Here is a 26,660-nt window from a genome sequence, read left to right on the forward strand (position 1 = left end):
GAAATAAGGAAGTTTCAGAGCGCCACCTTGCAAATGTGTTCACGTTTCAGCGGCAAATACTGAGTCTTCTTTGTCGGTTGCCAGCTGAACTGGACCATGTTGCTTGCAGCGTTGGGTTGCCTGAAAAAGTGAAGAGGACACATTCCTCACAACCGGACATTCAGTAAGTGTAAGACATCTGTTTATTTAATATTTTCTGCTCAATGGTTTTTATACACCATATAACAAATCATTTTGAGGGATGATGAGTGGGAGATATCGTGACACTTCATTTTTACCTTTTGTCTTTTATTGCACTCTCAGAAAATGAAAATATTATCTTGATATTTCACCGTTGCCCATGTTTCTTTTGCGAACCAAAAATGCTCCAAATCAAGCCATCTTTACTCCATCTGTAGTTTTATTTATTTTTTGCAATCCTTAAAAAAATGCTTTTACTTCCCTTTGCTAGTATTGTAATGTTTTTGTTTTGTTTTGTGTTTTATTAAAATACGGCATAATTTAAGTAAGTCCTAATGTGCAAAGGTGACTGTCAGGTTGGTCCAAATTGACACTCAAGAATAACCAAAAGGAGGAGACAGGAGACTCGATTCTGGTACCAGGAGGGAACGAGGAGAAGCGTTCGGTTTCAGTTCTCCACACGGAACCCTAACGATCTCCCCCTTCACCCCCTCATTTATTGGGAAAAGCTACTACATAGGTGTGTCCAACCTAAAGGGTGGGGGCTGTTGAACACACTCTGAACTTGTTTGACTATGTGTGTGTATGTGAGTGCAATTTACGTACATGTGTGCAAATAGACATAAACATCCCGTTGCAGCTGGTGTTGATGTCTCCATTCACGGTTCAGCCTTGCTCGCTGTTTAGTCTTAACAGTTATCTCTTCCCAGCCACGTCCTCGGAAAGGTGGTTGCGACCCTAACTTCTCACACAGTACAGCAAGCAAAAGTGAGCACATAATGAAGAACATATAATGATTATAGATGTGAGTAAATAATAAAGGATAAATCTTTATTGAAAGCATAAGCGTTCTTCATTGCAGGCAAAGCCAACTAATGATTGCAAGCATAAGCGTTCTTCTTTGCAAGCAAAATCAAACTATACTGACAGGCAGAAGCATTCTTCATTGCGAGCATAAAATGACGACACGAGAATCAACCGAATAATACGTGAATGTATGATTACTAAACAATAATAAATCCAACAGTGACCCTTTACCAGGAACATTTCGTGGAATTGTCAAGTGGCTGTGGGCTGCCCAAATTGGAGTGGATGCTGTTAGCATGGCTCTCTTTGTAACAAGAAACAAATAAAATGTGTTTGCAAGCCGGGATTAAGTCACCCGCAGGAAACAAACAGTTTGTTCACCCTTGCTGGAGACAAGTGTTATTATTCCTATTTTTTGTTTGTGAATTGTTTCGGGTAGATGAGACAACCAATCTTCTGTGAGCTGCCCATTTTTACTGTCTGGGAGCAACTTGTTCTGAGATTTAATAACACCACCCCCCACACAAAATTTTCTCTCCCTGTGACTTGTCATCTTGGCTTGGTGGGACAGACATGCTGGGGAGACTCATCGGACTGAAACACACATTTGGCAGCTCCGACAGCCTTTGGTTGGAGGTTTTTGAGCAAAGGTCTTGTAAGTGCTCGTCAAACATTTGGTCAAGATATCTGTTCGTTTTCTTTTGTGAAAGACATGATGGCAGAGACATTATGAGACTTTTGAATGTTCCTCAGCACTGTCGTCGAAATCATCTCACGCCACGTTTTCTGGTTGACTCCTTGAAACTCAGCGGGGACTTTCTTGAGGTTGTCATTTTCTGTGATTAGATCCTGAGCGTAAAGAGCTTGCTTGCATGCTTGTTTGTTGTCTAGTGTTGTAATACCTGCATGTAGCTTTCCCTGCTTCTGCCATGTACTTCTGTGGATCGAAGAGATCTTCCATTCTTTTGATGGAGGTGCCCTTGATGATTTGGTCAGGATCGATGGCACCGATGATACCCCGCAGTTGCCTACTCATGTAGGGAGGCATAGGCCACTAACTTCCGAGGTAGCGAGCCCGGCTTACCGGTAAGCCCACATCTGCGCCTATGTCACCACAAAACCTCCCTCGTAAAGAGGCCTTGCTATGGTGCAGTTCCTGATGTCACTTCCCTGTACAATCTTTAGGTGGTTTCAAAATGTTAACAATTTGCTCTCTTTTGACTCCACCACCGTGGCATTGTGTCAAGCAACCCCAACATGTAGTGGATGAGATTTTTTTTACATTCTGCCGACTGCATTGGGAAAGCCCAAAGCTTGAGACAGGCCTGTCCCCAGACCTCAACCTGAATGTGAACACATTAAATGCATGGCGGAGGCAATTATTATTAACCCTTTCAGGGACAGCGGTTACTACAGTGGACAGCGTATCAGGTTATCAGGTTACAGGTTGTCATTATTTGTGCAGGAAAGGCTTAATACTGTACAGACAACACCTACTTTGCTCTAGATTTTTGAAATGCTACTGTACTATTCTCAGGCAGCACTGCAGCTCTTAGTCAATAGTCTTAAATGGCGCCCTTTGTGACCACTGTGAGCAAATATTACTAAAAACAACATTTACAGAACAGATGCATAGAGCCCACCTGGTGTACATCGATGCCGCAGCCACATTGGATAGGGCAAAGTGAAGGGATATGTGAAGATCCCGTGTTCACTTGCTCCTCGGAGATGTATCATCAAGACAGAGCCCAGGGGATTAAAACGGAACCACAGCTTTTGGTGACATTATGTCATTGCAATTCAATTTTACAAATCAAATTTGCCAATTGTATGACTAATAAAATGACCACATCCAAAATAGCGGACGTACTGACGTATCGCTTGAGATACAAGCCACCCGGTCTGAACTAAGAGGACCGACACTCACACCTAGGGACATTTAGACCATTTTATTAACCTGCCACGCATGTTTTGGGAATGTGGGAGGAAACCGAAATACCCAGAGGAAACCCTCGCAGGTACGAGGAGAACATGCAAACTGCACACAGGAAGATCGGAGCCGGAATAAAACACTGCACCTCTGCACGGTGAGGTCGACACGCTAAACAGTCGACCACCGGGCTGCCCGGTTTCTTTTATGAATTGGTTCAAATTGCTCTTTAGTTGGCGAACCCAATGAAAAATGTCTCCCTTCGCATCTGTAATGTGGCTGTGACAGGGCCAATCAATACATTTTGTAGAAAAGCTTAACTTCGCCTAATTTCAGAAAACTGCACTCAATTGTCACTAAAATTTTGTTTACCAAAATTGGTGTGATGTTACCTGAACCGGCATCATCCAATGCATTTTGGCATTTGTTTCCTTCATTTGAGCTGAATTTGACTGACCACCTGTGAAATTAACTGGATTGCAATAAGATTTGTTTGTATTTTAGGTGGATTATATCGTGGTCGTGCACCAGCAACCTTGTGAGTGGACCTTTTGAAGGCAACCACCATCAGTGGACCAAGATGGCCGACAGAGTGAATAGTCTGCCATTCTTCTATGGCAACATTACCAGAGAGGAGGCAGAGGAGTATCTGCAGCAGCCAGGCGCAGGTAGCGGCTTGTATTTGCTACGGCAAAGTCGAAACCACTTGGGAGGTTTTGCCCTGTCTGTGTTACATTCTGGCCGCTGCTACCACTACACCATTGAAAGAGAATCCAATGAAACGTACGCTATTGTCGGTGGTAAAAGCCACAGCAGCCCTATAGATGTGATCGACTACCACTCTCAGGAGATGGACGGCCTTGTGTGTCGGCTCAAGAAGCCCTGCAACAGGCCCAAGAACATGCAGCCTAAAGTGGGGCCATTTGAGGACTTGAAGGAAAAACTGATCCAGGACTATGTAAAGGAGACCTGGAATTTACAGGTGGGACAGCAGTCAATCGTATAAACGGTTTTACTTAAGAAGGCATCATGTAATTGTTGAAGAAGGTCTAAATCCTAATTTCTCTGAGCAGGGAACAGCTTTGGAACAAGCCATTATCAGCCAAAGGCCGCATTTGGAGAAGCTGATTGCGACAACTGCTCATGAACGAATGCCTTGGTTCCATGGAAAAATAACTCGAGAGGACTCGGAGCCAAGGCTTCAAAAAGGGTCCCGTACCAATGGGAAATTTCTGTGAGTATTTTTTTTTGCTAATGTCTGTCTTTAGTATTCGCAGTGAATGCAGGGAGAAAGTTTGATAAATCCAGTTCAAGTTATATTTTATTATCTAAGCAAACATAGCACTTCCATCATCTAAAGGGGCTTCAGAGTGTAAAATACAATATTGTTGCAATTTATTACAGTAATTAGGTAGACATTTTGCTGACAAATGATGAATGACGGTAAAAAAAAAAAAACCCTGACCAAACAGACAGGTGTGGATTTTTATCCATCACTGGAATCGGCACTAACTGGGTCCCTATCGAAGGACCTTCTCAGATGGGCCGTCGTTTCGCTGATGACTGTCAAAAACATGGGCCACGTGTTCGTGGGGGGTGAATATAAGCTGGGGTTGCTTCGAGTGGAATGACTATGGGCTCATTGCACGCCTCTAATTGCATTTTCCTAAATCCTCGTTCCTCTGTTTATAGGAGAGAGGAGGTAGAAATGTTTTGTACCAATGGTATGATGGCTCCTCAATATCGTCATTTGATGGAGACGGCAGAATTATTACTATCATCACAAATTATTCATGTCCACTTTATATTTTAAGTTGGATTAAACTCAAATGTGAACATTATGTTTCACAACTTTGCTTTTATATTGGCATTCGTATTACCTTCGAATGTTTGCCACAAGAAGAAAAATCCACAATTTTTTTTTAGCCTAATATTTTATGTGTGTATTTATTTGCGTATAACTTTTATGGTTATGGTTTTCAGTTAAATCTTAGTGAAATGATAAATGTTGAAATATTAGGCATTTGATCCATGCCTGTAATAAACAGCATGAATGAATGTACTGAAGATAATGAGATATGAGTTTCATTGTTCACAGTTGACTGATTTTTATATTTACTGCATCACTTCAATCATTCATTGGGCAATCAGTGGAGAGAGAATAGTTAATTTTTTTGTTTTATTGGTACCTTTTGGAAAACTACTTGTGTGTGATATTCTAATTAAGTAGCTAAGAACAATCAGAGTTCAGTCGTTAGTTCAAGTAGTTACAGTATTTTCACATACAGGACTGAATTGTAAAACATTCTGCATTGTTTCTCTAACCCACTTGCTGGGGAGCTGTGAATTTTGAGCAGAGTGGGTTATTTTTGCCCAACCACAAAGAATGGGTGGGTAATGTCAGAAACGGCATCTGTCGTATAATCCGTGTGAAACATATCATGTGAGTGACTTGCTCTGGTAACCCCTGACATGCCAAAATTACTTCTTAGAAAATGTTGGTGATAAAATTAGCATTATTTCTCACCACAGCTATGCTGAAAACCTGGTAATTGAATTTCCTGGTAACTTAAGGTCATGAGGTGGTTTTTAGCCCTTGTTGGATCAAAATCTTGACCTAACATGCTGGGTCATATCCTCAATCCAATGCATTGAGTATAATTAAACCAGCATTGGCTCAGACTCTTTTGAACCCAGCGCTGGGTGAGCTAGTTCACCCAGTTCTGGCTACTTTTGACCTAGCAGTTTTACGAGTGCAGTTTTGTCTATTTGCAAAATGCCATTGTAATGGGCAAATACAATCTAAAATTAATGTTCTGTCTTAAACCAATGAGATTTGGTTTTGAGTGTAAAACTTTTGTAACCTCTCCAACAGCTACGAACCATTTTCCACTCACTGAGTGTGAATTGTTGTTTGTCCATGTTTTGGACATTATATTGTTGGCAACTAGTCAAGGATGTACAGTACGCCACAATAAATCCCTGGTTAAAAAAAACAAACAACAAATCTAATTTTAGACCCACATGGTCTCCTCTCCTCTTGTTTTATGATGAGAGGGAATACATTTCATCTGTGCTATATGTACATACAGTACATTTGACAAGGTTTTATCCAACCAAGCCCCAAAAAATGGTTATGTTGTGTTTTAGTTCTGCTGACAGCAGCAACAGCTGAAGTGCACCAAGGCAGCACAGACTCAAACACTCAACCCTTCAGTGAATGGGCAACCCACTCCATCAGCTATGCCAGGGGTCGGCAACCCAAAATGTTGAAATAACCATATTGGACCAAAAACAAATATGTATGGAGTCGCAAAAAAATTAAAAGCCTTATAATGAAGTAAACACATGCTCTATGTAGCTATATTAGCCTACAATCAAAATGACTAAGTTGGCTACAAATACACCAGGAGGACCAGCTGGTCATCAGCTACCACCAGCCTTTGGGCCCCAGCAACATGCGGGTCCTGCTTGGCACCCTTTGGATCAGTTTGTAGATTGGGTTCCTCAGTGACCAGTTGTTTGAATCTTGGCTGTTTTGATTTGCTTTTTCTGCTGCCGCTGTTTTGCTTTTGCTAAACCAGCAAAACCAGCATGAAAACCCAACAAAACTATGCTGGTGTATGTCGTTTTCTTTTTTCAGTAGGGTAGTCACTGATGGTGTGGTGGCACATACGCCTGACTCCGGTGCAAAGAATGTGTATTCAGTTGACACTCAGTGATGGATGGGAGTGAGAATAGATGCCAGTCTCTAAATGTGCCGTGTAGCGACAAGTCCAGGTACCACAACGTGGTCATTGACAGTTGTTGTTTGATATATTTAACCCTTTCAGGGACAGCGGTTACGACAGTGGACAGCTTATCATTTTATTAAGTTACAGGGTGCAGAAAGGGTTAATAATTGCAAGGGAATGAATACTTGATTGAGGCTTAAGTATTCCCCAAATTCACATCCTTAAATTGTACAGTACTTGGATTTACAGAGTACCACGTACAGTGTATAACACGGTAGCACATAGTGGAGTACATTTCTTCCTTTTTTTTTTTTTTTTTGGAGCGCACAATGAGAAGTATATTTTACTGCTCATGCTTCAGTTGAGAAAAGGTTGTGGTCGGCTGAAGAAACAGATCACACAAACACATATAGGCGGACAGGCGGTTTCCGCTCAGCGCTTCCTGAAATAGCCATAAAAGAGGAAGAATGACAGTACGCAAAGATGTGACTGTTAGATCTCTTATGTCACCAACTACCGAAAACTGTTTTATATTTCCAAAATGTCTGATTTGATTGGAACACGTGATATGTCCGAATCCTCTTGACAATGGATTTGGACCAGGGGTGTCAAGGAAATTGTTGTCGCGGGCCACTTTATGGTTATCGGTCCCTCATTGAGGCGTTATGGCGGCGAAATCAAATAAATGTTTACTTGTCTTATCACATTATTACATATCCATCCATCCATTTTCTGAACCACTGATCCTCACATGGGTCACAGGGCATGCTGGAACCAATCCCAGTTGTCTTCGGGCAGAGGCGGGGTGCACTGTTTACCAGTCAATTGCAGGGCACACATAGACGAACAACCATCTATGCTCACACTCATGCCTAGGGACAATTACCATTAACCTGTACTGCAACAGAACTTTCCCTCTCCAGAGGGGCTGAGGAGGATTTGACTGTCATTTAGGGAGGCTTCACTTACTTTAGAGGTTCTCTCATTTTCAAATAAAAGTATGTATACAAGGCAGCCCGGTAGTCCAGTGGTTAGCACGTCGGCTTCACAGTGCAGAGGTACCGGGTTCGATTCCAGCTCCGGCCTCCCTGTGTGGAGTTTGCATGTTCTCCCCGGGCCTGCGTGGGTTTTCTCCGGGTGCTCCGGTTTCCTCCCACATTCCAAAAACATGCGTGGCAGGCTGATTGAACACTCTAAATTGTCCTTAGGTGTGAGCGTGAGTGCAAATGGTTGTTCGTTTCTGTGTGCCCTGCGATTGGCTGGCAACCGATTCAGGGTGTCCCCCACCTACTGCCCGGAGACAGCTGGGATAGGCTCCAGCACCCCCGCGACCCTAGTGAGGATCAAGCGGCTCGGAAGATGAATGAATGAAAGTATGTATACAAAGCTATAATACACGCGAGTAATGTTTGTATATACTGTTCAGAAAATAAGTGACTACTGTATCAAGGTTATGGCTTTGTCGTTCATTCCAGAAAAATGTTTCATAATACAATACTGGCTGGCAGATGAACCAAAGCTTTTTCCTATTGTTTTGATTTTTTTCCCCCTCCTATTCCTTCCCTTGATTTTCTTCTGTCTTCAGCATCCGCCAGAGAGATGTGAATGGATCCTACGCTCTTTGTTTATTACATGAAGGAGAAGTGATGCATTACCGCATTGACCAGGACAGAGCTGGCAAGCTCTCAATTCCAGACGGCAAGAAGTTTGACACTCTTTGGCAGGTTAAAAATGTCTTTCTGACTTTGTAGAACATTCTCGTCAAAAATGTCAGTATTTTATGAATGCATGTAATCAAAGTTGCATTTCCACTGACACAAAAATGCTGGATTCCTTCTCAAAAACGGCTGACTTTTGTGTCGTGTCAGCCATCAGAGACTCCTACCACTAGCAAATTCCTCCCTTGAACTTTCAAAAGATGCAAAACAGAGGATGAGAAAGCAAACATTTTTTTATTGCATTGAAGAGCCCAACATTTTTTAGATATAAAATGTTATGTTTTTGTTACGTCAAGTCAACAGTATTTATAGAGCACTTTCAAACAGCCATCGCTGCATAAAAAGTGCTGTACAAAATGGTCGTAAGACTCTCTCTCTACACCAGCTGGTGGAACACTACTCGTATAAACCAGATGGCCTTCTGCAAGTTCTCACTGAAACCTGTCCACAACCTGATGGAGATACAGGTACAAACATATGTATACAAAGCTGCTTTAAAAGTAAATAAAATATGAATTGGTATGCTCTTCACATGTTCCCTTGTTCTCGTATCTTTTAGGACAGTCGCTGCTACCACAGGATACTTCTGGATTTGCGTCTATATTTGTAAGTTTTATTGATGTGCTGTGCATGCTTTGGGTGCCATTCATATATTTGGACCTATTTACAGGACAGGACATTTGTCCCTGACAATCGAAAGTTGTTAGAGGAAATTAAGAAAGGGATTGCAAGATGTCCATATGCACTTGCCAACATTGCAGTTATATTACAACGGAATGGTTGTACATTACACACGTACACTTTTATTAAAAAAAAAAATCTGGAAAAAAAGCAGCTTAATGTGGCACACATGACTTGTATAGAAAGTGTAGAAATGCAGAATAAGGTGGAAGAAACACTAACTTCAGCAAGGAGGGGACTGATTTGCTCATTCAGGAGGTCGAAGCATGCAAAGTACGTATTTATAGAACTGCAAGCAGACATCAACGGCAGATGACTTTAAATTGGCTGGAGGAAGTTGCGACTATTCCTCCTATGGGACACAGAGAACCACTGTCCAGCGTAGGAAGTGGTTTATACCGTTGCCATATTTATGAATGAGATACAATAACATCAACAGAAGAAATATAATCCATTCGCCGGGACGCCCAAATAGGCGCAACGCGGACTGCCAAATTCCCAAACACGGAAAACTAGACTTGCCCAGGCCCGAAAATGGATTTGGGCCTGTTTTTACGCCGAGTAAAAAGGTTCATTTGAACTGACTTCAGAGGTAAGGCATGTTTACATTGTCATAAATAGTTGGAGGATTCCCAGTGAGAACTGAAGCAGCATCCAAAACATTTCCCTCTCAATGATTACAAATGAGCATTCTATTTAAATTCATTGTGCGGCGGATGAATAATCAGCTTCAGTGGTGTTCTTGAACCGCTCCAGTATGTGCCACTAACAATGTGTGTTTGCTTCATTGATTACTCTTTAATATAACATTTTGTCAAAATAGGGTTTCATTACACTGAAAAAAATGGATTCTTTGTATGACACACATTCATAACCGCTCGCTCTCTGACTTTGTCCTTTAGCAAAATGCAGCAGGGGGATTTCTTGCCAAAATTAAAACTGTTCCCAAGCCTGGCCGACAAAAGGTGACCGAACACTGCTGCCTTGCCGTAAAGCTGCTGCTACCCGCTTTTATCCTTGTACCTTCATCTCTTATGACCTCAGAGCCGTGGATCTCGACATGAAAACAAAGACTCCAGTACTCCCAATCCCTATGACGCGCAACTGCCAATCAACAGTCGGGTGGTAACCATAGGTGTGTGTGTGTGTATATATAATATCTTCTTACTGTAGGACAACCACTTCATTGAGAGTAACATTTTTACTGAAACAAAAGCCCTTAGCTGTTCAGTAAAAGATTTTCTGAGACACATTAGATATTTTAACCCTTTCAGGGACAGCGGTTACTACAGTGGACAGTTTATCATGTGATCAGGTTACAGGTTATCATTTTTGGTGCCTGAAATGGATAGTATATTATTATACTCTAATATGGTTTTTGTTGTTGTTGTGGGGGAATAAATCATAAGCAAAAAAAAAACAACTCCACTACAGTTAAACTCCTTTACAACGAAATCATGTTTCACCACTAGGGGTTTTCACTGTAGCAAATTTGATCTCAAATGTAAACAAACGCACACACAAACGTATGTGTACTCTTTATTTTTATTCCAATAGTGCATAAGTATGAACACTTATTTGACTTCATATAGTCAGTGTAGAAAGAAAAAAGGGAAAGAAATTGCAAAATTTACTATCAGTATTCACTTGCACTTAAATCAATTTCTTGGATAATGTCTTTTATTTTGCTTGCTCCAGCTTTCATTTTGATCACTTTTACCCTCTCTTCCAGGGTCAGAGCTCTTCTTGTCTTAGCTGCTTGCCATCCAAAGGTCCGTTTTATAGCCATTTTAGCAAAGCAACGTTTTTGCTGCGTCTGAAACTAACAATAACAAATACTTCCTGGAGTACTGCACATGTGTAAACCAGTGTGGTGGTTGTTGTTGCCGTTTCCGAACGAAGCAGTAGAGGTCGCTGTTGGATTAGGCCTCGTTGTAGTGTATCTCGTCACGAGGCAAGAGCAGAGAAAAAGATTTTGTATAACGCAACAGTTTTTTTCCCGTAGTATGCATGAAGATTTTTTTCACACTAGGGTGTATTTTCGCCCATGTAGGTTTTGTTGTAGAGGAGTTTCACTGTATACATTTCCTGATATCAGTACAAGAGTGGCACAACTGTTTAATCGTTATGATTAATGCCAAGTTATTTCTCTGCCAGAGTCATTGCCGATGGACACACCGGTATATGACAGAACGTATGCAGACCCAGATGAGCTGAGGAGCTCCATCGTGAATCCTGAACAGCTCGTCCTAGAGAATGAAGAATTGGGTTCAGGGAACTTCGGTACAGTCAGGAAGGGCTTCTACAAGACAAAAATGCAAGCAACATTTTTCATAAATCTTTTGCTTTTCTTCTTTGACTGAATCACTGTGGCACCTCTCTAGGATTGTTTGGCAATATGAAGATTATCAAGTTTTTCAAGATTAATCGTTGAGGAATATAATAAGCCATTCCAATGGTCCATTGGCCAACTGGTTAGCACATTGGCCTCACAGTGCCGAGGTGCAGGGTTCGATCCCGGCTCTGGCCTTCCTATGTGGAGTTTTCATGTTCTCCTAGTGCCCGCATGGGTTTTCTTCGGGTACTACGGTTTCCTCCCACATTCCAGAACATGCATGGTAGGTTAAGTGAAAACTTTAAATTGTCCCTGGGTGTAAGGGTGAGCACGAATGGTTGTTCATCGATGTGTTCTCTGCATTTGGCTGGCAACAAGTTTAGGGTGTCTCCCACCTACTGCCCGAAGACAGCTGGGATAAGCTTCAGCTTCTGGTGAGGATAAACAGATTATAAAATGGATGGATAGATGGATGAAATATACCAATATATTTTCTGTGCATGATGGCACACAGACTCCAAAAATAGATACTAAAAATGGCAGTTTTTTTAAAAACTAAATTTTCTGCATTAATAGTGGTCAATGGAAAACTTATCCAAAATGTTCAATCATCAATTAAAGCTGCAGCACAGTCAACTACTAAACCCAAATGGCGGGCAATACATTTGGTAGCAGAGCGTCTATATGACTTAATCCACATCCTAATACAACCGCAATCACATTGCAATTACAGAAACTCGCCTCAATGTTATTTATAGAGCACTTTAAAACAACCATTGTTGCATACAATGCGCTGTCGTCCGTGGCGTGGAAATGGATCATCCAGCTAAAACAAAGGAAACGGCACAAAACACTAAAACAATACAGACTCTCATGCTGAGTCAAAAGCCATCGAATAAAAATGTGTCTTAAGATGAGAAACCACGAATACTAGACAAAACAATGCTATAGGTCTAATTGTCTGGAGCAATTCGGAATCAATAATGTGGCAAAAACGTAATTCAAGAAAAATTCATCATACTTACCACCTGCTTCCACCCATCCATTTTCCGAGCCGCTTTATCCTCACAAGGGCCGCGGGGTGTGCTGGAGCCTATCTCAGCTCTCTTCGGGTAGTATGCATTAACATTATGTTCCACCAAATATATATATATATATATATATACACACACCCGAGGGGTACATCCAGATGACCATACCTGAAGCACTCGAAACTGCCAAACAAAGGCTCCAAGCCTTGTCCAGCGCCTAAAGCGGTACACGAAAGAGAATGAGGCCAGATGAATAAACAGGCTGTTCGCAACACAACCTGCGAAAGTGTACGCTCAGCGGCAGGGTTCTAACAACAGAGCTGACCCACCAAGACTAGAAACTGAAAGGTACTGGAAAGGCATATGGAAGAAGGAGGTTGCACATAACAGCAGTGCACAATGGCTGGTGACCCTGAGAGAGGAGCACAGCAACCTCCCTGAACAGAACCCAGTTACCATAACAGTGGCAGACATACAGGAAAGAGTCTCAGATATGAAGAACTGGACAGCACCATGGTCCACACCTACTGGCTAAAGAAACTCACAGCACTCCATGAGCGCCTAGCAGCAAAAATGAACCAGCTGCTGAGGGATGGGACTCACCCAGGATGGCTAACCGAAGGGTGAACGATCCTGATGATGAAGGATCACTCAAAGGGTGCAGTCCCTTCCAACTACCGGCCAATAACCTGTCTCTCCACAACATAGAAGCTCATGTCAGGCATCATTGCGGGTAAGATAAGTGGACACATGGAACAATACATGAGCGAACCACAGAAGGTAGAGATACATTGGTAGAGATACCAGAGGAGACAAACATCTGTTCCTGGTTGACAGAACAGTCACACAAGACTGCAGGTCCCCACATACCAAGCTGTGCACAGCCTGGATTGATTACAAGAAAGCCTATGACTCGATGCCACATAGATAGATCACTGAATGCTTGGAGTTGTATAAGGTGCACAGGACCCTAAGAGCCTTCGTTGCAAACTCGATGAGGATGTGGACACACTTGAAGCCAATGGCAAGCCACTTACCCAAGTGTCCATCAAATGTGGCATATACCAAGGTGATGTACTCTCCCCACTGCTGTTCTGCTTAGTACTGAACCCCCTAAGCCAAGTAATCACCAAGACAGGCTATGGATACCGCCTCAGAAATGGAGCTACGATCAGTCACCTCCTCTACATGGATGACATAAAGCTGTATGCTAAGAGCGAAAGGGACATAGACTCCCTGATCCACACAACCAGGATCTACAGCAGCGACATTGGGATGTCATTTGGGCTTGAGAAATGTACTCGGATGGTGACTAAGAGAGGAAAGGTAGTCCGCACTGAAGGGGTCTCACTCCCTGAAGGAACAATAGCAGACATTGAGGACAGCGACAAGTACCTCGGTATACCACAAGCCAATGGCAACCTCGAACTGGCAACAAGGAAAGCGGCTACGGCCAAACACCTCCAGTGAGTGAGGCAAGTCCTAAGAACCCAGCTCAATGGCAAGAATAAGACCTGGGCAATAAACAGCTATGCCCTGCTAGTGATCAGAAACCCTGCAGGAATAATAAGGTGGCCAAAGGAAGAGATTCAGACCATGGACGTTAAGACCCGAAAGCTCCTAACCATGCATGGAGGGTTCCATCCCAAATCCAGCACTCTGAGACTGTACGCAAGCCGAAAGGAAGGAGGCCGGGGACTAGTTTGTGTGAGAGCCACTGTGTCTGGCATAGTCTACCGAAACATCTGTGCGGAGTATGGACTGGAAACCCCAAGGTCAAAATGGGAAACACCTCCGAAGGTGGTGGAGAATGACGGAGCAAAGATCCTGTGGGACTTCCAGATCCAGACTGACAAGATGGTAATGGCGAACCAACCAGATATCGTGATCATAGATAAAGGGCAGAGGAAAGCCATTGTAGTGGATGTAGCAGTCCCAAGTGATGGAAACATCAGAAAGAAGGAACACGAGAAACTCGAGAAATACCAAGGGCTCAGAGAGGAGCTGGAGAGAGCCTGGAAGGTAAAGGTGACAGTCGTGCCTGTGGTAGTCGGAGCACTCGGGGCAGTGACCCCCAAACTAGATGAGTGGTTGCAACAGATCCCGGGAACAACATCGGACATCTCAGTCCAGAAATGTGCAGTGTTGGGAACAGCAAGGATACTGCGCAGAACCCTCAAGCTTCCTGGCCTCTGGTAGAGGACCCGAGCTGAATGAGGGACGGACACCACCCGAGGGGGTGTAAGATGAGGATTAAAAAAAATATATATATATATATATATATATATATATAATTGGTGCGATAATCATGTTGGTGAAGCATGATTTTAATGTGTGCAACCAAAATCAATACTTTCTTATCAGTCAATACAACAGACTCTTTTTTTTTTGCAGTGTTGGTGGCAGTTTTCCCTTGGATAATTTTACTACACCATCCATCCATTTTCTGATCCACTTCATCCTCACAAGAGTCGCGCGTATGCCTGAGCCTGTGCCAGCTCTCTTCGGGCAGTAGCCAGCGGACACTCTGAACTGGTTGCCAGCCAATCGCAGGGCACACAGAGACGAACAACCATCCTCGCTCACACCCACACCAAGGGACAATTTAGTGTGTTCAATCAGCCTGCCATGCATGCTTTTGGAATGTGGGAGGAAACCAGAGTACCCGGAGAAAACCCACGCAGGCCCGGGGAGAACTTGCAAACTCCACACAGGGAGGCCGGAGCTGGAAGTGAACCTCTGCACTGTGAGGTCAACGCGCTAACCACTGGACCACTCCGAGCCGCCCCAGAGATGCTTATGAAATGATTATTTAATGTATTTATGTGTGCAGATTGCTGCAGACGTGTTTTTCTAGTCAAATTTTTTTTTTGCTTACTCACTGGCCTTTGAAGGACTACCAGGAATTTTAAAGGTGGGTGGCTGAATAAACAGTCCACTTTCGAATGTATTTTAAGTTACCTTCGCCAGCACTGCTGTACAAAAAATTATAACAATCATTTACAGAAGTGAAAACAGTGCAGTTTGGCAATAAAGTTCAAGGAACAATTTTTAGAATTTGGGTAGGTCAGGTCTGCTATTACTGCGATTGGCTGACAACCGGTTCAGGGTGTCCGCCGCCTAAAGCCCGAAGACAGCTGGGATAGGCTCCAGCACCCCCCGCAACCCTTGTGAATATAAAAGAGACCGGCGAATGAATGAATGAATGCTGCTATTATTGTTTAGCTCATCAGAGAAGGCCTTGTTGACTGTGATGGCGCACCACTGACTTAATCCACCTTGTACATTAGGACAAACCAGCCAGTTGCCGTGAAAATCCTGAAAAACGATGAAAGCGGCACATCACTTCGGGAGGAAATGCTGCGAGAAGCAAACGTCATGCAGCAGTTGGACAATCCTTATATCGTGCGGATGATCGGCATCTGCGACGCAGAGAGCCTCATGCTAGTCATGGAGCTGGCCGAGCTGGGGCCACTTCACAAGTTCCTGCAGAAAAACAAGTATGTATTCTCGAAGATGAACTTCAGTGGGCTTTGTTCACATTTGTGCTGGTTTTCCTCCGACATGGTAAACAGAAACATCTATGACAACATAGCAAACATAGAAGGAAAATATTTGAAATGCCTTCAAGTGATGAACTGATGAATTCAAAATTTGATGTTAAAATTCTGGAAAATGATGTCTCCTAAGTCACAAGACCTCAGTTGTGGTCGTTGTTTTATCTGTATTTTTTGCAATACTTATATTCTACTAAAGGTAAAGTGTGTGTTTTAAAAAATATATACAGTATATATATATATATATATATATATATCGCATCTCTCCCATGTATGCCACAGTACCTTGGTATACCACAAGCCAATGGCAATCTCGAACTGGCAACAAGGAAAGTGGCTACGGCCAAATACCTCCAGCGAGTGAGGCAAGTCCTAAGAAGCCAGCTCAATGGCAAGAATAAGACCCGGGCAATAAACACATATGCCCTGCCAGTGTTCAGATACCCTGCAGGAATAATAAGGTGGCCAAAGGAAGAGATTCAGACCACGGACGTTAAGACCCGAAAGCTCCTAACCATGCGTGGAGGGTTCCATCCCAAATCCAGCACCCTGAGACTGTACGCAAGCCGAAAGGAAGGAGGCCGGGGACTAGTGAATGTGATAGCCACTGTCCAGGATGAAACATCCAAGCTCCATGAATACATCAAGGAGAAGGCTCCATCGGATGACGTACTCAGAGAATGTCTCAGACAATGGGGAACAGAAGATGAGGCGCTGAAAGAGGGACCATCATGGGAGGACAAGCCCCTATACGGGATGTACCACCGGACCATAACTGAAGTGGCTGATCTCAAGAAGTCCTATCAGTGGCTCGAGAGGGCTGGCCTGAAGGACAGCACAGAGGCACTCATCCTGGCTGCTCAGGAGCAGGCCCTGAGCACCAGAGCCCTTGAGGCCCAAATATACCACACCAGACAAGACCCAAGGTGTAGGTTGTGCAAAGAGGCACCTGAGATGATCCAACACATAACTGCAGGGTGTAAGATGCTGGCAGGGAAAGCCTACATGGAACGCCATAACCAGGTGGCTAGCATAGTCTACCGAAAAATCTGTGCGGAGTATGGACTGGAAACCCCAAGGTCAAAATGGGAAACACATCCGAAGGTGGTGGAGAATGACAGTAAAGATCCTGTGGGACTTCCAGATCCAGACTGACAAAATGGTAATAGCGAACCAACCAGATATCGTGATCATAGATAAAGGGCAGAGGAAAGCCGTTGTAGTGGATGTAGCGGTCCCAAGTGATGGAAACATCAAAAAGAAGGAACACGAGAAACTCGAGAAATACCAAGGGCTCAGAGAGTAGCTGGAGAGAGCCTGGAAGGTAAAGGTGACAGTCGTGCCTGTGGTGGTCGGAGCACTCGGGGCAGTGACCCCCCCAAACTAGATGAGTGGCTACAACAGATCCCGGGAACAACATCGGACATCTCAGTCCAGAAATGTGCAGTGCTGGGAACGGCAAGGATACTGCGCAGAACCCTCAAGCTTCCTGGCCTCTGGTAGAGGACCCGAGCTGAATGAGGGACGGACACCACCTGAGGGGGGGTGAGACGAGGATTTTTTTTAAAAACGCACTATAAGGCGCACCATAAAGCATTCAATTAAATGACGACGGCTCGCCTTATAATCCGATGCACCTTATATGAGGATCGATATTCTAATTTCTTGGACATAGTATTTTAAATGTTCTATAAAGCACTTTGTTACAGCTGTAGAGTTTGTGAAAGTGCTATATCCTGCAAATAAAGCTGTATTGCATTTCTTTTAGTGTAGCTCCATCTCGTTGGTGCATAACGCAATGGCAGCCACTATTGTAGCTTCTATCCTATGCGCCTTAAAACGTGATGCACCCTTTACATGAAAACAGTAGACTGTTCTTACACAGGCAAGCAAGCATTGCCAACATCACGGAGCTGGTGCACCAGGTGTCCATGGGGATGAAGTATCTTGAGGAGCATAACTTCGTCCATCGAGACCTTGCTGCGAGGAACGTGCTGCTCGTAACACAGCACTATGCCAAAATCAGTGACTTTGGTCTTTCCAAAGTAGTTGCAGAGGACGAGAACTACTACAAGGTAACTGCAGACTCTGGGTGGGAATTTAAAAAATAAATTAAAAAGCCTTTCTGACTGACCGGTACAAACTGCCTTTCATTTCATTTCCAAAATTCTGGAAAAAGTGGTGCACATGCAGTTGAAACTTTTCTTGGATGAACATAACATCTTGGAGGTCTTCCAGTCAGGTTTCAAGACGATGCATAGCACGGAGTCAGCCCTGTTATGCGTTTCTAATGACATCCTCCTGGCAAATGACTCTGGAGACCACGTGTGTCTGGTTTTATTGGACTTAACTGCAGCATTTGATACAGTGGATCACAGTATTCTGCTGACTCGTTTGCAGCACTTGATGGGCATTGGCGGGAGTGCTCTTGATTGGTTTAGGTCCTATCTAGCTGACAGGACCTTTTGTGTCAGCCTTGGCTGCTCTGAATCACGCACTGCTCCCCTGTCATGTGGTGTTCCACAGGGCTCAATTCTGGGGCCTCTGTTGTTCTCGCTGTATCTGCTCCCATTGGGTTCCATCTTAAGGAAACATGGTATTCCTTTCCACTGCTATGCAGATGACTGCCAGATCTATGTCCCACTGAGCAAGAAAGACACCTTCTCATTAAGGCCACTCCTATCCTGTCTGGAAGAAATCAAAACCTGGATGGCACAACATTTCTTGAAGTTCAACGAAAAGAAGACAGAGGTGATATTGTTTGGCCCCAGTGGACCTTGTACATTCCATCCTGTAGACTTGGGCCCCCTATCTCCTTATCTGAAATCAACGGTCTCAAACTTGGGACTTAAACTGGACAGTGATTTCAAACTCGATCGGCAAATTGGTGCCGTTGTTAAATCCAGCTTCTTTCACCTTAGACAGCTGGCCAAAATAAAACCTTTCCTCTCACATGAACACTTTGAGACAGTAATTCATGCCTTTGTCACATCCCGGCTCGATTACTGCAACGCCCTGTACTTTGGAATCAGCCAGTCCTCCATCAAGCGCCTTCAGCTGGTACAGAATGCCGCTGCTCGCCTCTTGACTGGTACTCGTAAGAGGGAGCATATAACTCCTACTTTGGCATCCCTTCACTGGCTCCCCATTCATTTTAGAATTATTTTTAAGATCCTCCTCTTTGTTTTCAAATCTCTGAATAATCTCGCGCCACCTTACCTCTCTGAGCTCATACGCCCCTACACCCCTGCCCGGCGCCTCAGGTCTGTGGACCAGTCTTTGCTAGACGTACCAAGAACTAAACTGAGGCTCAGAGGGGATCGAGCCTTTTCTGTTGCTGGTCCATCTCTCTGGAATGACCTCCCACTGAACATTCGGCAAGCCTCCTCGCTGCCCATCTTTAAAGCCCTCCTCAAAACTCACTTGTATTCTTTGGCGTTTGACTCAGCATGACTTAGATTTGCTCTTGATTTTACTGCTTGGTGCTTTCTACCGCCTTATTACTTATTACTGATTCGTCTTACTGTTTATTGTATATGTTAAATCGCTCCATGTACAGCACTTTGTATGCAGCGATGGCTGTTTGAAAGTGCTCTATAAATACTGTTGACTTGACTTGTTGACTTGACTATTATTTAAATTCTAAAGAGCTTTTAAGTGATCAGGTTGGTGAGCGTCAGGGGAGGTGAGAGAAAAACAAAACAAAAAAACTGTGTTATTCATATATATTCCTATATTTTATTGTTCTACTTCTTCCTTTCATAACTTTGCTGCTGTGAATTGGGAATTTCTCCATTGCGAGACTAATAAAGGTTTTCTCATCTTATATAAATTAACAACGCAATATTTAAAAATGTGCTTTTTTTAATTTTTATTTTTTTACTATATTTGTTCTTCATTGTTCCAACATTTTAAGTATTAATGACAATAATAACTCCCAGTACATTGTCAAGGCACTACAGTATCGGACGTGCGAACCTCGCAAACCCACCGGTACAGTGGTTTCTGGATTATTCAAGGATTGTGTTTTTAATAAAACTGGATAGAATAGAATGACAAGATGCAAGGATTGCAACTCAAAGTGAGATGCCTCTAACATTTTAACTTCATCCATCACTGTAAAACCCACAAAGAAAGGTAAGCTAGGCTAACTCCAAAATTTAGCTCACTCACAGGTGTATAAACACGGACTCAACTTCATATTGGTTGTATTTGAGAAAATAATGTAGCATCATAGACAATACAGAGATTGTTTTTTTGGAATTATTGAAAAAGAATTATATATACAGTTTATATATATATTAGAGCTGTCAAACAATTACAATATTTATTCATTCATTCATTCATTCATCTTCCGAGCCGCTTGATCCCCACTAGGGTCGCGGGGGGCGCTGGAGCCTATCCCAGCTGTCTCCGGGCAGTAGGCGGGGGACACCCTGAATCGGTTGCCAGCCAATCGCAGGGCACACAGAAACGAACAACCATCCACGCTCACACTCAGACCTAGGGACAATTTAGAGTGTTCAATCAGCCTGCTACGCATGTTTTTGGAATGAGGGAGGAAACCGGAGCACCCGGAGAAAACCCACGCAGGCCCGGGGAGAACGTGCAAACTCCACACAGGGAGGCCGGAGCTGGAATTGATCCCGGTACCTCTGCACTGTGAAGCCGACGTGCTAACCACTGGACTTTAATCTAATTAAAAATGCAACTGTCATAATTAACTCAAATGAACTAAAAAATTAATCGTGATTACTCACATTTTTTTATCGTTTCTGAATTTCCTTTTGCATTTTTTTGTCCTATTTTTCCGCCATTTTAATGCTCTCATCAACATGGAATCATGAATCAGTTTTCTATGTGCCAAATGCAAATATTTACTGAAATAACAATTTCGATTTTGAATTTTACATAAACATTTTTCACTTGGTGCAGTTATTCACACATAATCTCTCACACAATATTACTGTCCATCAATAACGGTGAAAAAAATATTTTGTCACACAACAGCTGCTTTAACAGCTTTTTTATGAAATCAAAACAGAGCAATATAACATTATAAAGTGCACATCTAAGGTACACTAGTACTCAGCCTACAGTGGATTTAAACCATGGTTGCATACTTCATTTTTCTCAAGTTTGCTTTGAACACAGCAGTCTGTTTCTGTATGTTTGTTGAAGAATAACGAGACACCGGACACCAGTGTTCATTATGTCCTTCATTATGTCAGGCTATGTTGATTGTGTTGGTCCTTCTTGCGCGGAAGTCTCTCTACGGTTTTGTGTAGACCTCATTTCGAATGACTACACTTGGTTCGATGACAACACTGGAGACATTTTACTTTCGCTCGGTCGCTACTATTGTAGCGCACTGTCACTGTCAGACGAACACAGAGAAGCTCCACCCGCTCTATTTATATGGACACGGAACGCTGTAACCTTCCACACAAAATAGTTCCAAACAAGTAACAATCGCGTCAGTGGCATATATCGTATACCTTAATGATACACACAGAGAAAAGAACAGGTAACGTTGGTCTTGTCAGTGGAGCAATCTGGCAACTTTTTAAAAGTAAACTTTCCATCCATAAACTTTTTCTTCCGTTTTCGGTGTCTCACGCTGCAGTGGCTGGCAAAACAGACATGGTCGTGGACTTCTGCAGAGCGCTTGTTGTTTTGTTTCTGGTGTATTTATAGAGCAACGTAATATCCGCTTGTGACGTATACCGCATTAATCTCGCGAGAAAAAATGTAATCCCCTTAAAATTCATTTAAATTAATGCCAATAAAAACGTGCTAAACTGACAGCTCTTTTTATGTGTGTGTGTGTGTGTGTATATATATATATATATATATATATATATATAAATAAAAATAAAGGCGGCCCGGTAGTACAGTGGTTAGCACGTCGGATTCACAGTGCAGAGGTACCGGTTCGATTCCAGCTCCGGCCTCCCTGTGTGGAGCTTGCATGTTCTCCCCAGGCCTGTGTGGGTTTTCTCCGGGTGCTCCGGTTTCCTCCCAAATTCCAAAAACATGCGTGGCATTATTGAACCCTAGACTAGATATATAAATAATAGCAGGATGATTGATCACTCTAAATTGTCCCTAGGTGTGAGTGAGGGTGTGCATGGTTGTTCGTCTCTGTGTACCCTGTGATTGGCTGACAACCGATTCAGGGTGTCCCCCGCCTACTGCCTGGAGACAGCTGGGATAGGCTCCAGCACCCCCCGCGACCCTCGTGAGGATCAAGCGGTTCGGAAGATGAATGAAAGATGAATGAATATATATGATTATGAATGTGTTCACACATCTAACCAATGCAACCACAGATACCAAGTGTAAAGTGGCTATTGTGGCGGATATGTGTAAGTGTAAGTAAAACTCTTAAAATGCCCATGTGTTTTTCACTTGCTTAATCCAATTAGTGACTTGACTCAAGTTGCTTGATTTTTTTCACAGTAACTTGCTTGAAACTTGAAGATTAAATTTGTGTCTGAATTATAACTTGCTTGTTACTTAACTCCCACTACCCGTTAGCACACAAATAAAAGGGCTCTGAAAAAGTGTTTGGGTCCTCCTAAAATTGATCGTAGTTTGCCCTCACTTTAATGGTTGAGATCATCAAACAAATAAAGACAGATTTCCCCTCAAAATGTGATGAGCCATTGTTAATTCATGTTTTAACAAGGAGTGTGTACCTTTTCCACAAAGGGCAAGGTGGCGTTGAAAATGTGCATCCTCTTTGTTATTTCAACCACTCAGTCATGTCATACATTTAAAACCACTCATGTATATGCTCGTGAAATGAATAATTATCCTCTTTATGTGGTGTGAACACCATATTAAAACTATGTACTATAGTGCAGACAGATATATCGGACCTTTGTGGCATTGCTATCTTTTTGCATTCACGATCGCATTGCTTTCGTGGTCGCAAACCAGTCTTACTTTTGCCTATAACTTGGACAGATGATCATGTTACAGTATAAGGTTACAGGGTGCATGAAAGAGTTAATTAAAGGCCCAAATCGACATGAACCTTAATGTTTGACCAGTAGTCAGTTAGCTAAATTGTTACATTAGCCCACTTGTTCTTGTGAATTTTGTAATGACGAATGAAGTCAGGTGAAGTCTTTGATCAATAATTTACAAACCTTGTATGTGGCTTGTCACATTTTGCTGATTACATTGAAAACATAATCCCTGAGTTCAAATTCAAGAATCTTTAGAGCTATTTCCATCACTTACCGTATTTTGGTAGCCTCTCCACTTTGCGTATCAAAGCAAGTTTTTTTCCCCCTCTTGAAGACCAAGACAGTCAAGTTCTCCTAAGTTTTGCCAAGCAAATTGCAACTCCGGTCGCCAGTCGTTACTCTATTCCGATATTGTAGGCATATATGTCCATAACAATTCCAGATGAGATGAATGTCAGACGATACAGATAAAATGTACAAAATAACCATTTTGTACAAATGTACAAAATAAATGTCTTCCTATTTATTACCCATGACATAAACAATACATTAGATGCAGTCAGTTAAAAACAAAATGGTGGTCCTAACTGTGGCTGACATGGTTCTTAGTCACGGTGTGTAGTAGATCAGGTTCTTACATGAGAAAACTATGCCACTGAAGTAAGACACGAACACTATAAGAAAGCTGATAGATGTTAGAGGCTGAATGGCCTCACCTCTTTGTGATTGGCGATGATGTGAATGTTCCTACAGGCAAAGGGCCACGGGAAGTGGCCGCTGAAATGGTACGCTCCAGAGTGTATCAATTACTTCAAATTCTCAACCAAAAGTGACGTGTGGAGCTTCGGGGTGCTCATGTGGGAAGCGTACTCTTACGGAGAGAAGCCATACAGGGTATGAACTGAAAGTGTCTCATAAATGGTGCTTCATAATGGTAGCGAGAAAGATTTATATTCTGGCTGTGTGGTCATTTCTTCCCTGCTCACAGCAGGTCTGAAATGAATTCACAATTGCCTTGTGATTCGGAAGAAATAGTCATGTAATTAAATCCCGCACAAACGTTGTGCTCCAGGTAAGAGCCTCGTGTCATCTTAATGTCGTACTTCTCACAGGGAATGAGAGGAAATAACGTTTTGCAATTGATTGAGAGTGGAAGGCGGATGGATGCCCCGCCGAACTGTCCAGAAGAAATGGACAGCCTCATGAAGACTTGCTGGACGTATGAGTAAGTAACAAATAAGCAAACAAACCAACAAAAAAGTCATCTGTCAGATAATTTGGATGGCTGGAGCATGAAGAAAATTGGATACACCAAATGCAGAAGAAAAATAAGAACGATAACGATTGCATCATGTACTGTGCCCGAGCCCCTCATTCATGTTTCCAATCAATCTGTGTGCTTCATCTGTAACTGAGAAACACGTCTTCACATTTTCAAGACTTCCGATAATAATAGACCCCCCCCCCTCTTTTTACAGGGTGGAGAAAAGACCTACATTTGCTGTTATCGAGCAAAGACTGCGGCGGTATTATTACGACATTGCACAATGAATAGCCACACCAATGTTGTACAAATCTAGAAAATAGATAAATCGCCGACTTCAACTGGAGATCTTTTAATTTCATACCCATTGTACATTAAAATTAGGAAGAAATACATTTTCTGCTTCTGCAATAAAACAAATTACAATAAACCTAATTTTTGATTCTTAAATATATTCCATGTCTACCTCTTGAGTCCACTAAGCCTAGTGATGGGCCTCCATCTGATGCTAGCTTGCCGCTAACTAGTTAGCTGCCATATGCTTGCTAGCAATGATCAAAAGGCGACAAAGGTGTAAAACGTGTCCCGTTTCCATGTTACATGAGTGATTGATTTCATCACAACTCAATGTGTCAGATGTTTTATTTTGCCATCTGGGATGCGCCACACTACAGAAGGATAACAAGCATTGACAGTACAGATGAGTATCAGGTTTAAGTACAGTATTGGAGCTATGAACAAAAGGACTGCTACATACAGAAAAGAATGAACAGTACAGAATAAAAGGTCATTTATCACAGGTGTCGGGTCGAAAACTCCCATGTCACAATTTGGTAAATTTAATATTTTTTGACGATACTATTGGTCAGTCAACACATACCTGTAGGTGTGGTCTTTTTTCAAAATGGATTGTAGAAAATTGCTTATTCCCTTTGACGACAGGGATATATTATTTTTCTAACAGTGTGCAACGCAGATTTTGTGACAATTAACATAGGACAGGTTACGGACACAAGAAGGCTTTCTCTTCCACAAATAATGAACCCATGAGCACCTTAAGACGGGTGGTATGAGCATACTAGTGTTCAATGCGTGCAGCTTACTGATTTTACTCCAACGCTTGCCTCACTGTAGTGATTGAGAGTGAATGCTGCGTTGAGTGAACGAAATAAGAGGTCAAGTGAAGATTTATGAGACCACTGTCAGAGAGCAATCTTTGTTGATTACGTTGGCTTTGGTTTGCGGAATGGCTATGGAAATTCTCAGTTCACGTGTTTCTGATAGATTGAAACCAAAGTTAAAAAAAAAATGTTGACACATAATTCAGGAAGCAGGAACAAAATCAGACCAATTTATGGCTTTTTGGATTGGGTAACTACAGTGGTAAAAAGCAATCACTGAACATTGCTTGGACAATATGGTACACTCGTTAACATGATGGCTATTCTGATGTCAAGCACTGAGCAAACAGTATCAAACATCAGCCTGTCCTTCAGGTATTGTGCTGGTGAATGCACTGACATGTACAATTTCACCTTGAAGCAGTGGTACAAGAACTTAAGGCAGACGAACTCTTGGAACGCTTTTGGGAGTACGACGACTCACTCGCCCTTGTATTGAGGATGCCTCTTTTCCTTGAATGCAGCCAAACCCTCCAGTCGATCTTTGGTTGGGATCACCTTCGAAACAAAAATATATCAATACTGTATCCCTCAGCGACTGTTATCACATTTTTGCATCCGAGTCCAAGTCACTTGATTCTAAGTACCGTATTTTCACGACTATAGGGCGCCATTAAAAGTCTTAAATTTTCTCCAAAATGGACAGGACGCCTTATGGTGCGGAGCGTCCTTTATATGCGCCGAGTTCCAAAATCTGACTGACAGCCGACACGCTGTTTATACAGAGAAAAGGCGGAAGTGACTGTGAAAGAAGTCGGCCAATCAGGGAAGGGTGGGCGTGTATATATACATATATGGAGAGGGAGAGAGAGGGAGAGAGAGGACAGACAAGCTAGTCCGCCAATGGTGAAGGGTGGGCGTGTAAGTGGACGCCTCAAGCCAGTACCAACACTTGTATAGCGTGTGGCAATGTGCATTGTTGCAAAACAACTCCGGTTTTGGTTTCTAAGAACCCCTGAAAATAAATTCGACAAAGAGACATGCCTACGAACCTCAGTTAAAACTTAAAGCCACCGGTAATGCTTTTGGCATGCGTGACCATCTCACAGCAGCGGTGAAAAATCAAGTCAAGCAAATGAACTCTGAGCTTGCCGTTATTCCCGGAGGCTTGACTAAAGAACTCCAACCGCTGGACATTGGCATCAACCGGGCGTTCAAAGTAAAGTTGCGAACAGCATGGGAACAATGATCGATGGCAAACACAACTTTACAAAGAGTGAGAGGCAGCGCTGGGCGAGTTACGCCACAATACGCAACAACGAGAG

The 26,660-nt window shown here is 42.8% G+C and overlaps 2 protein-coding genes across 2 annotated transcripts in view; one reads left to right on the forward strand and one right to left on the reverse strand.

The window, feature by feature from the left end:
* syk (spleen tyrosine kinase) lies at positions 1 to 24,649 on the forward strand. The gene is made up of 14 exons (XM_052050165.1): positions 1 to 163; positions 3,422 to 3,899; positions 3,991 to 4,151; positions 8,237 to 8,375; positions 8,755 to 8,836; positions 8,929 to 8,975; positions 9,953 to 10,015; positions 10,095 to 10,185; positions 11,208 to 11,367; positions 15,707 to 15,916; positions 17,859 to 18,048; positions 23,704 to 23,844; positions 24,063 to 24,175; positions 24,429 to 24,649. The coding sequence occupies exons 2-14, from the start codon at positions 3,498 to 3,500 to the stop codon at positions 24,499 to 24,501; spliced, it is 1,872 nt and encodes a 623-aa protein (XP_051906125.1). The 5' UTR covers positions 1 to 163; positions 3,422 to 3,497; the 3' UTR covers positions 24,502 to 24,649.
* Positions 24,420 to 26,660, reverse strand: part of auh (AU RNA binding protein/enoyl-CoA hydratase) — a 13,192-nt gene continuing 10,951 nt past the window's right edge. Inside the window, exon 10 of the mRNA XM_052050145.1 lies at positions 24,420 to 25,893. Coding sequence (XP_051906105.1) covers positions 25,816 to 25,893 — 78 coding nt within the window. The 3' untranslated portion in view covers positions 24,420 to 25,815. The remainder of the gene's footprint in view (positions 25,894 to 26,660) is intronic.

This window comes from Hippocampus zosterae, chromosome 18 (assembly GCF_025434085.1).
Source record: "Hippocampus zosterae strain Florida chromosome 18, ASM2543408v3, whole genome shotgun sequence".
NCBI lineage: Eukaryota > Metazoa > Chordata > Actinopteri > Syngnathiformes > Syngnathidae > Hippocampus > Hippocampus zosterae.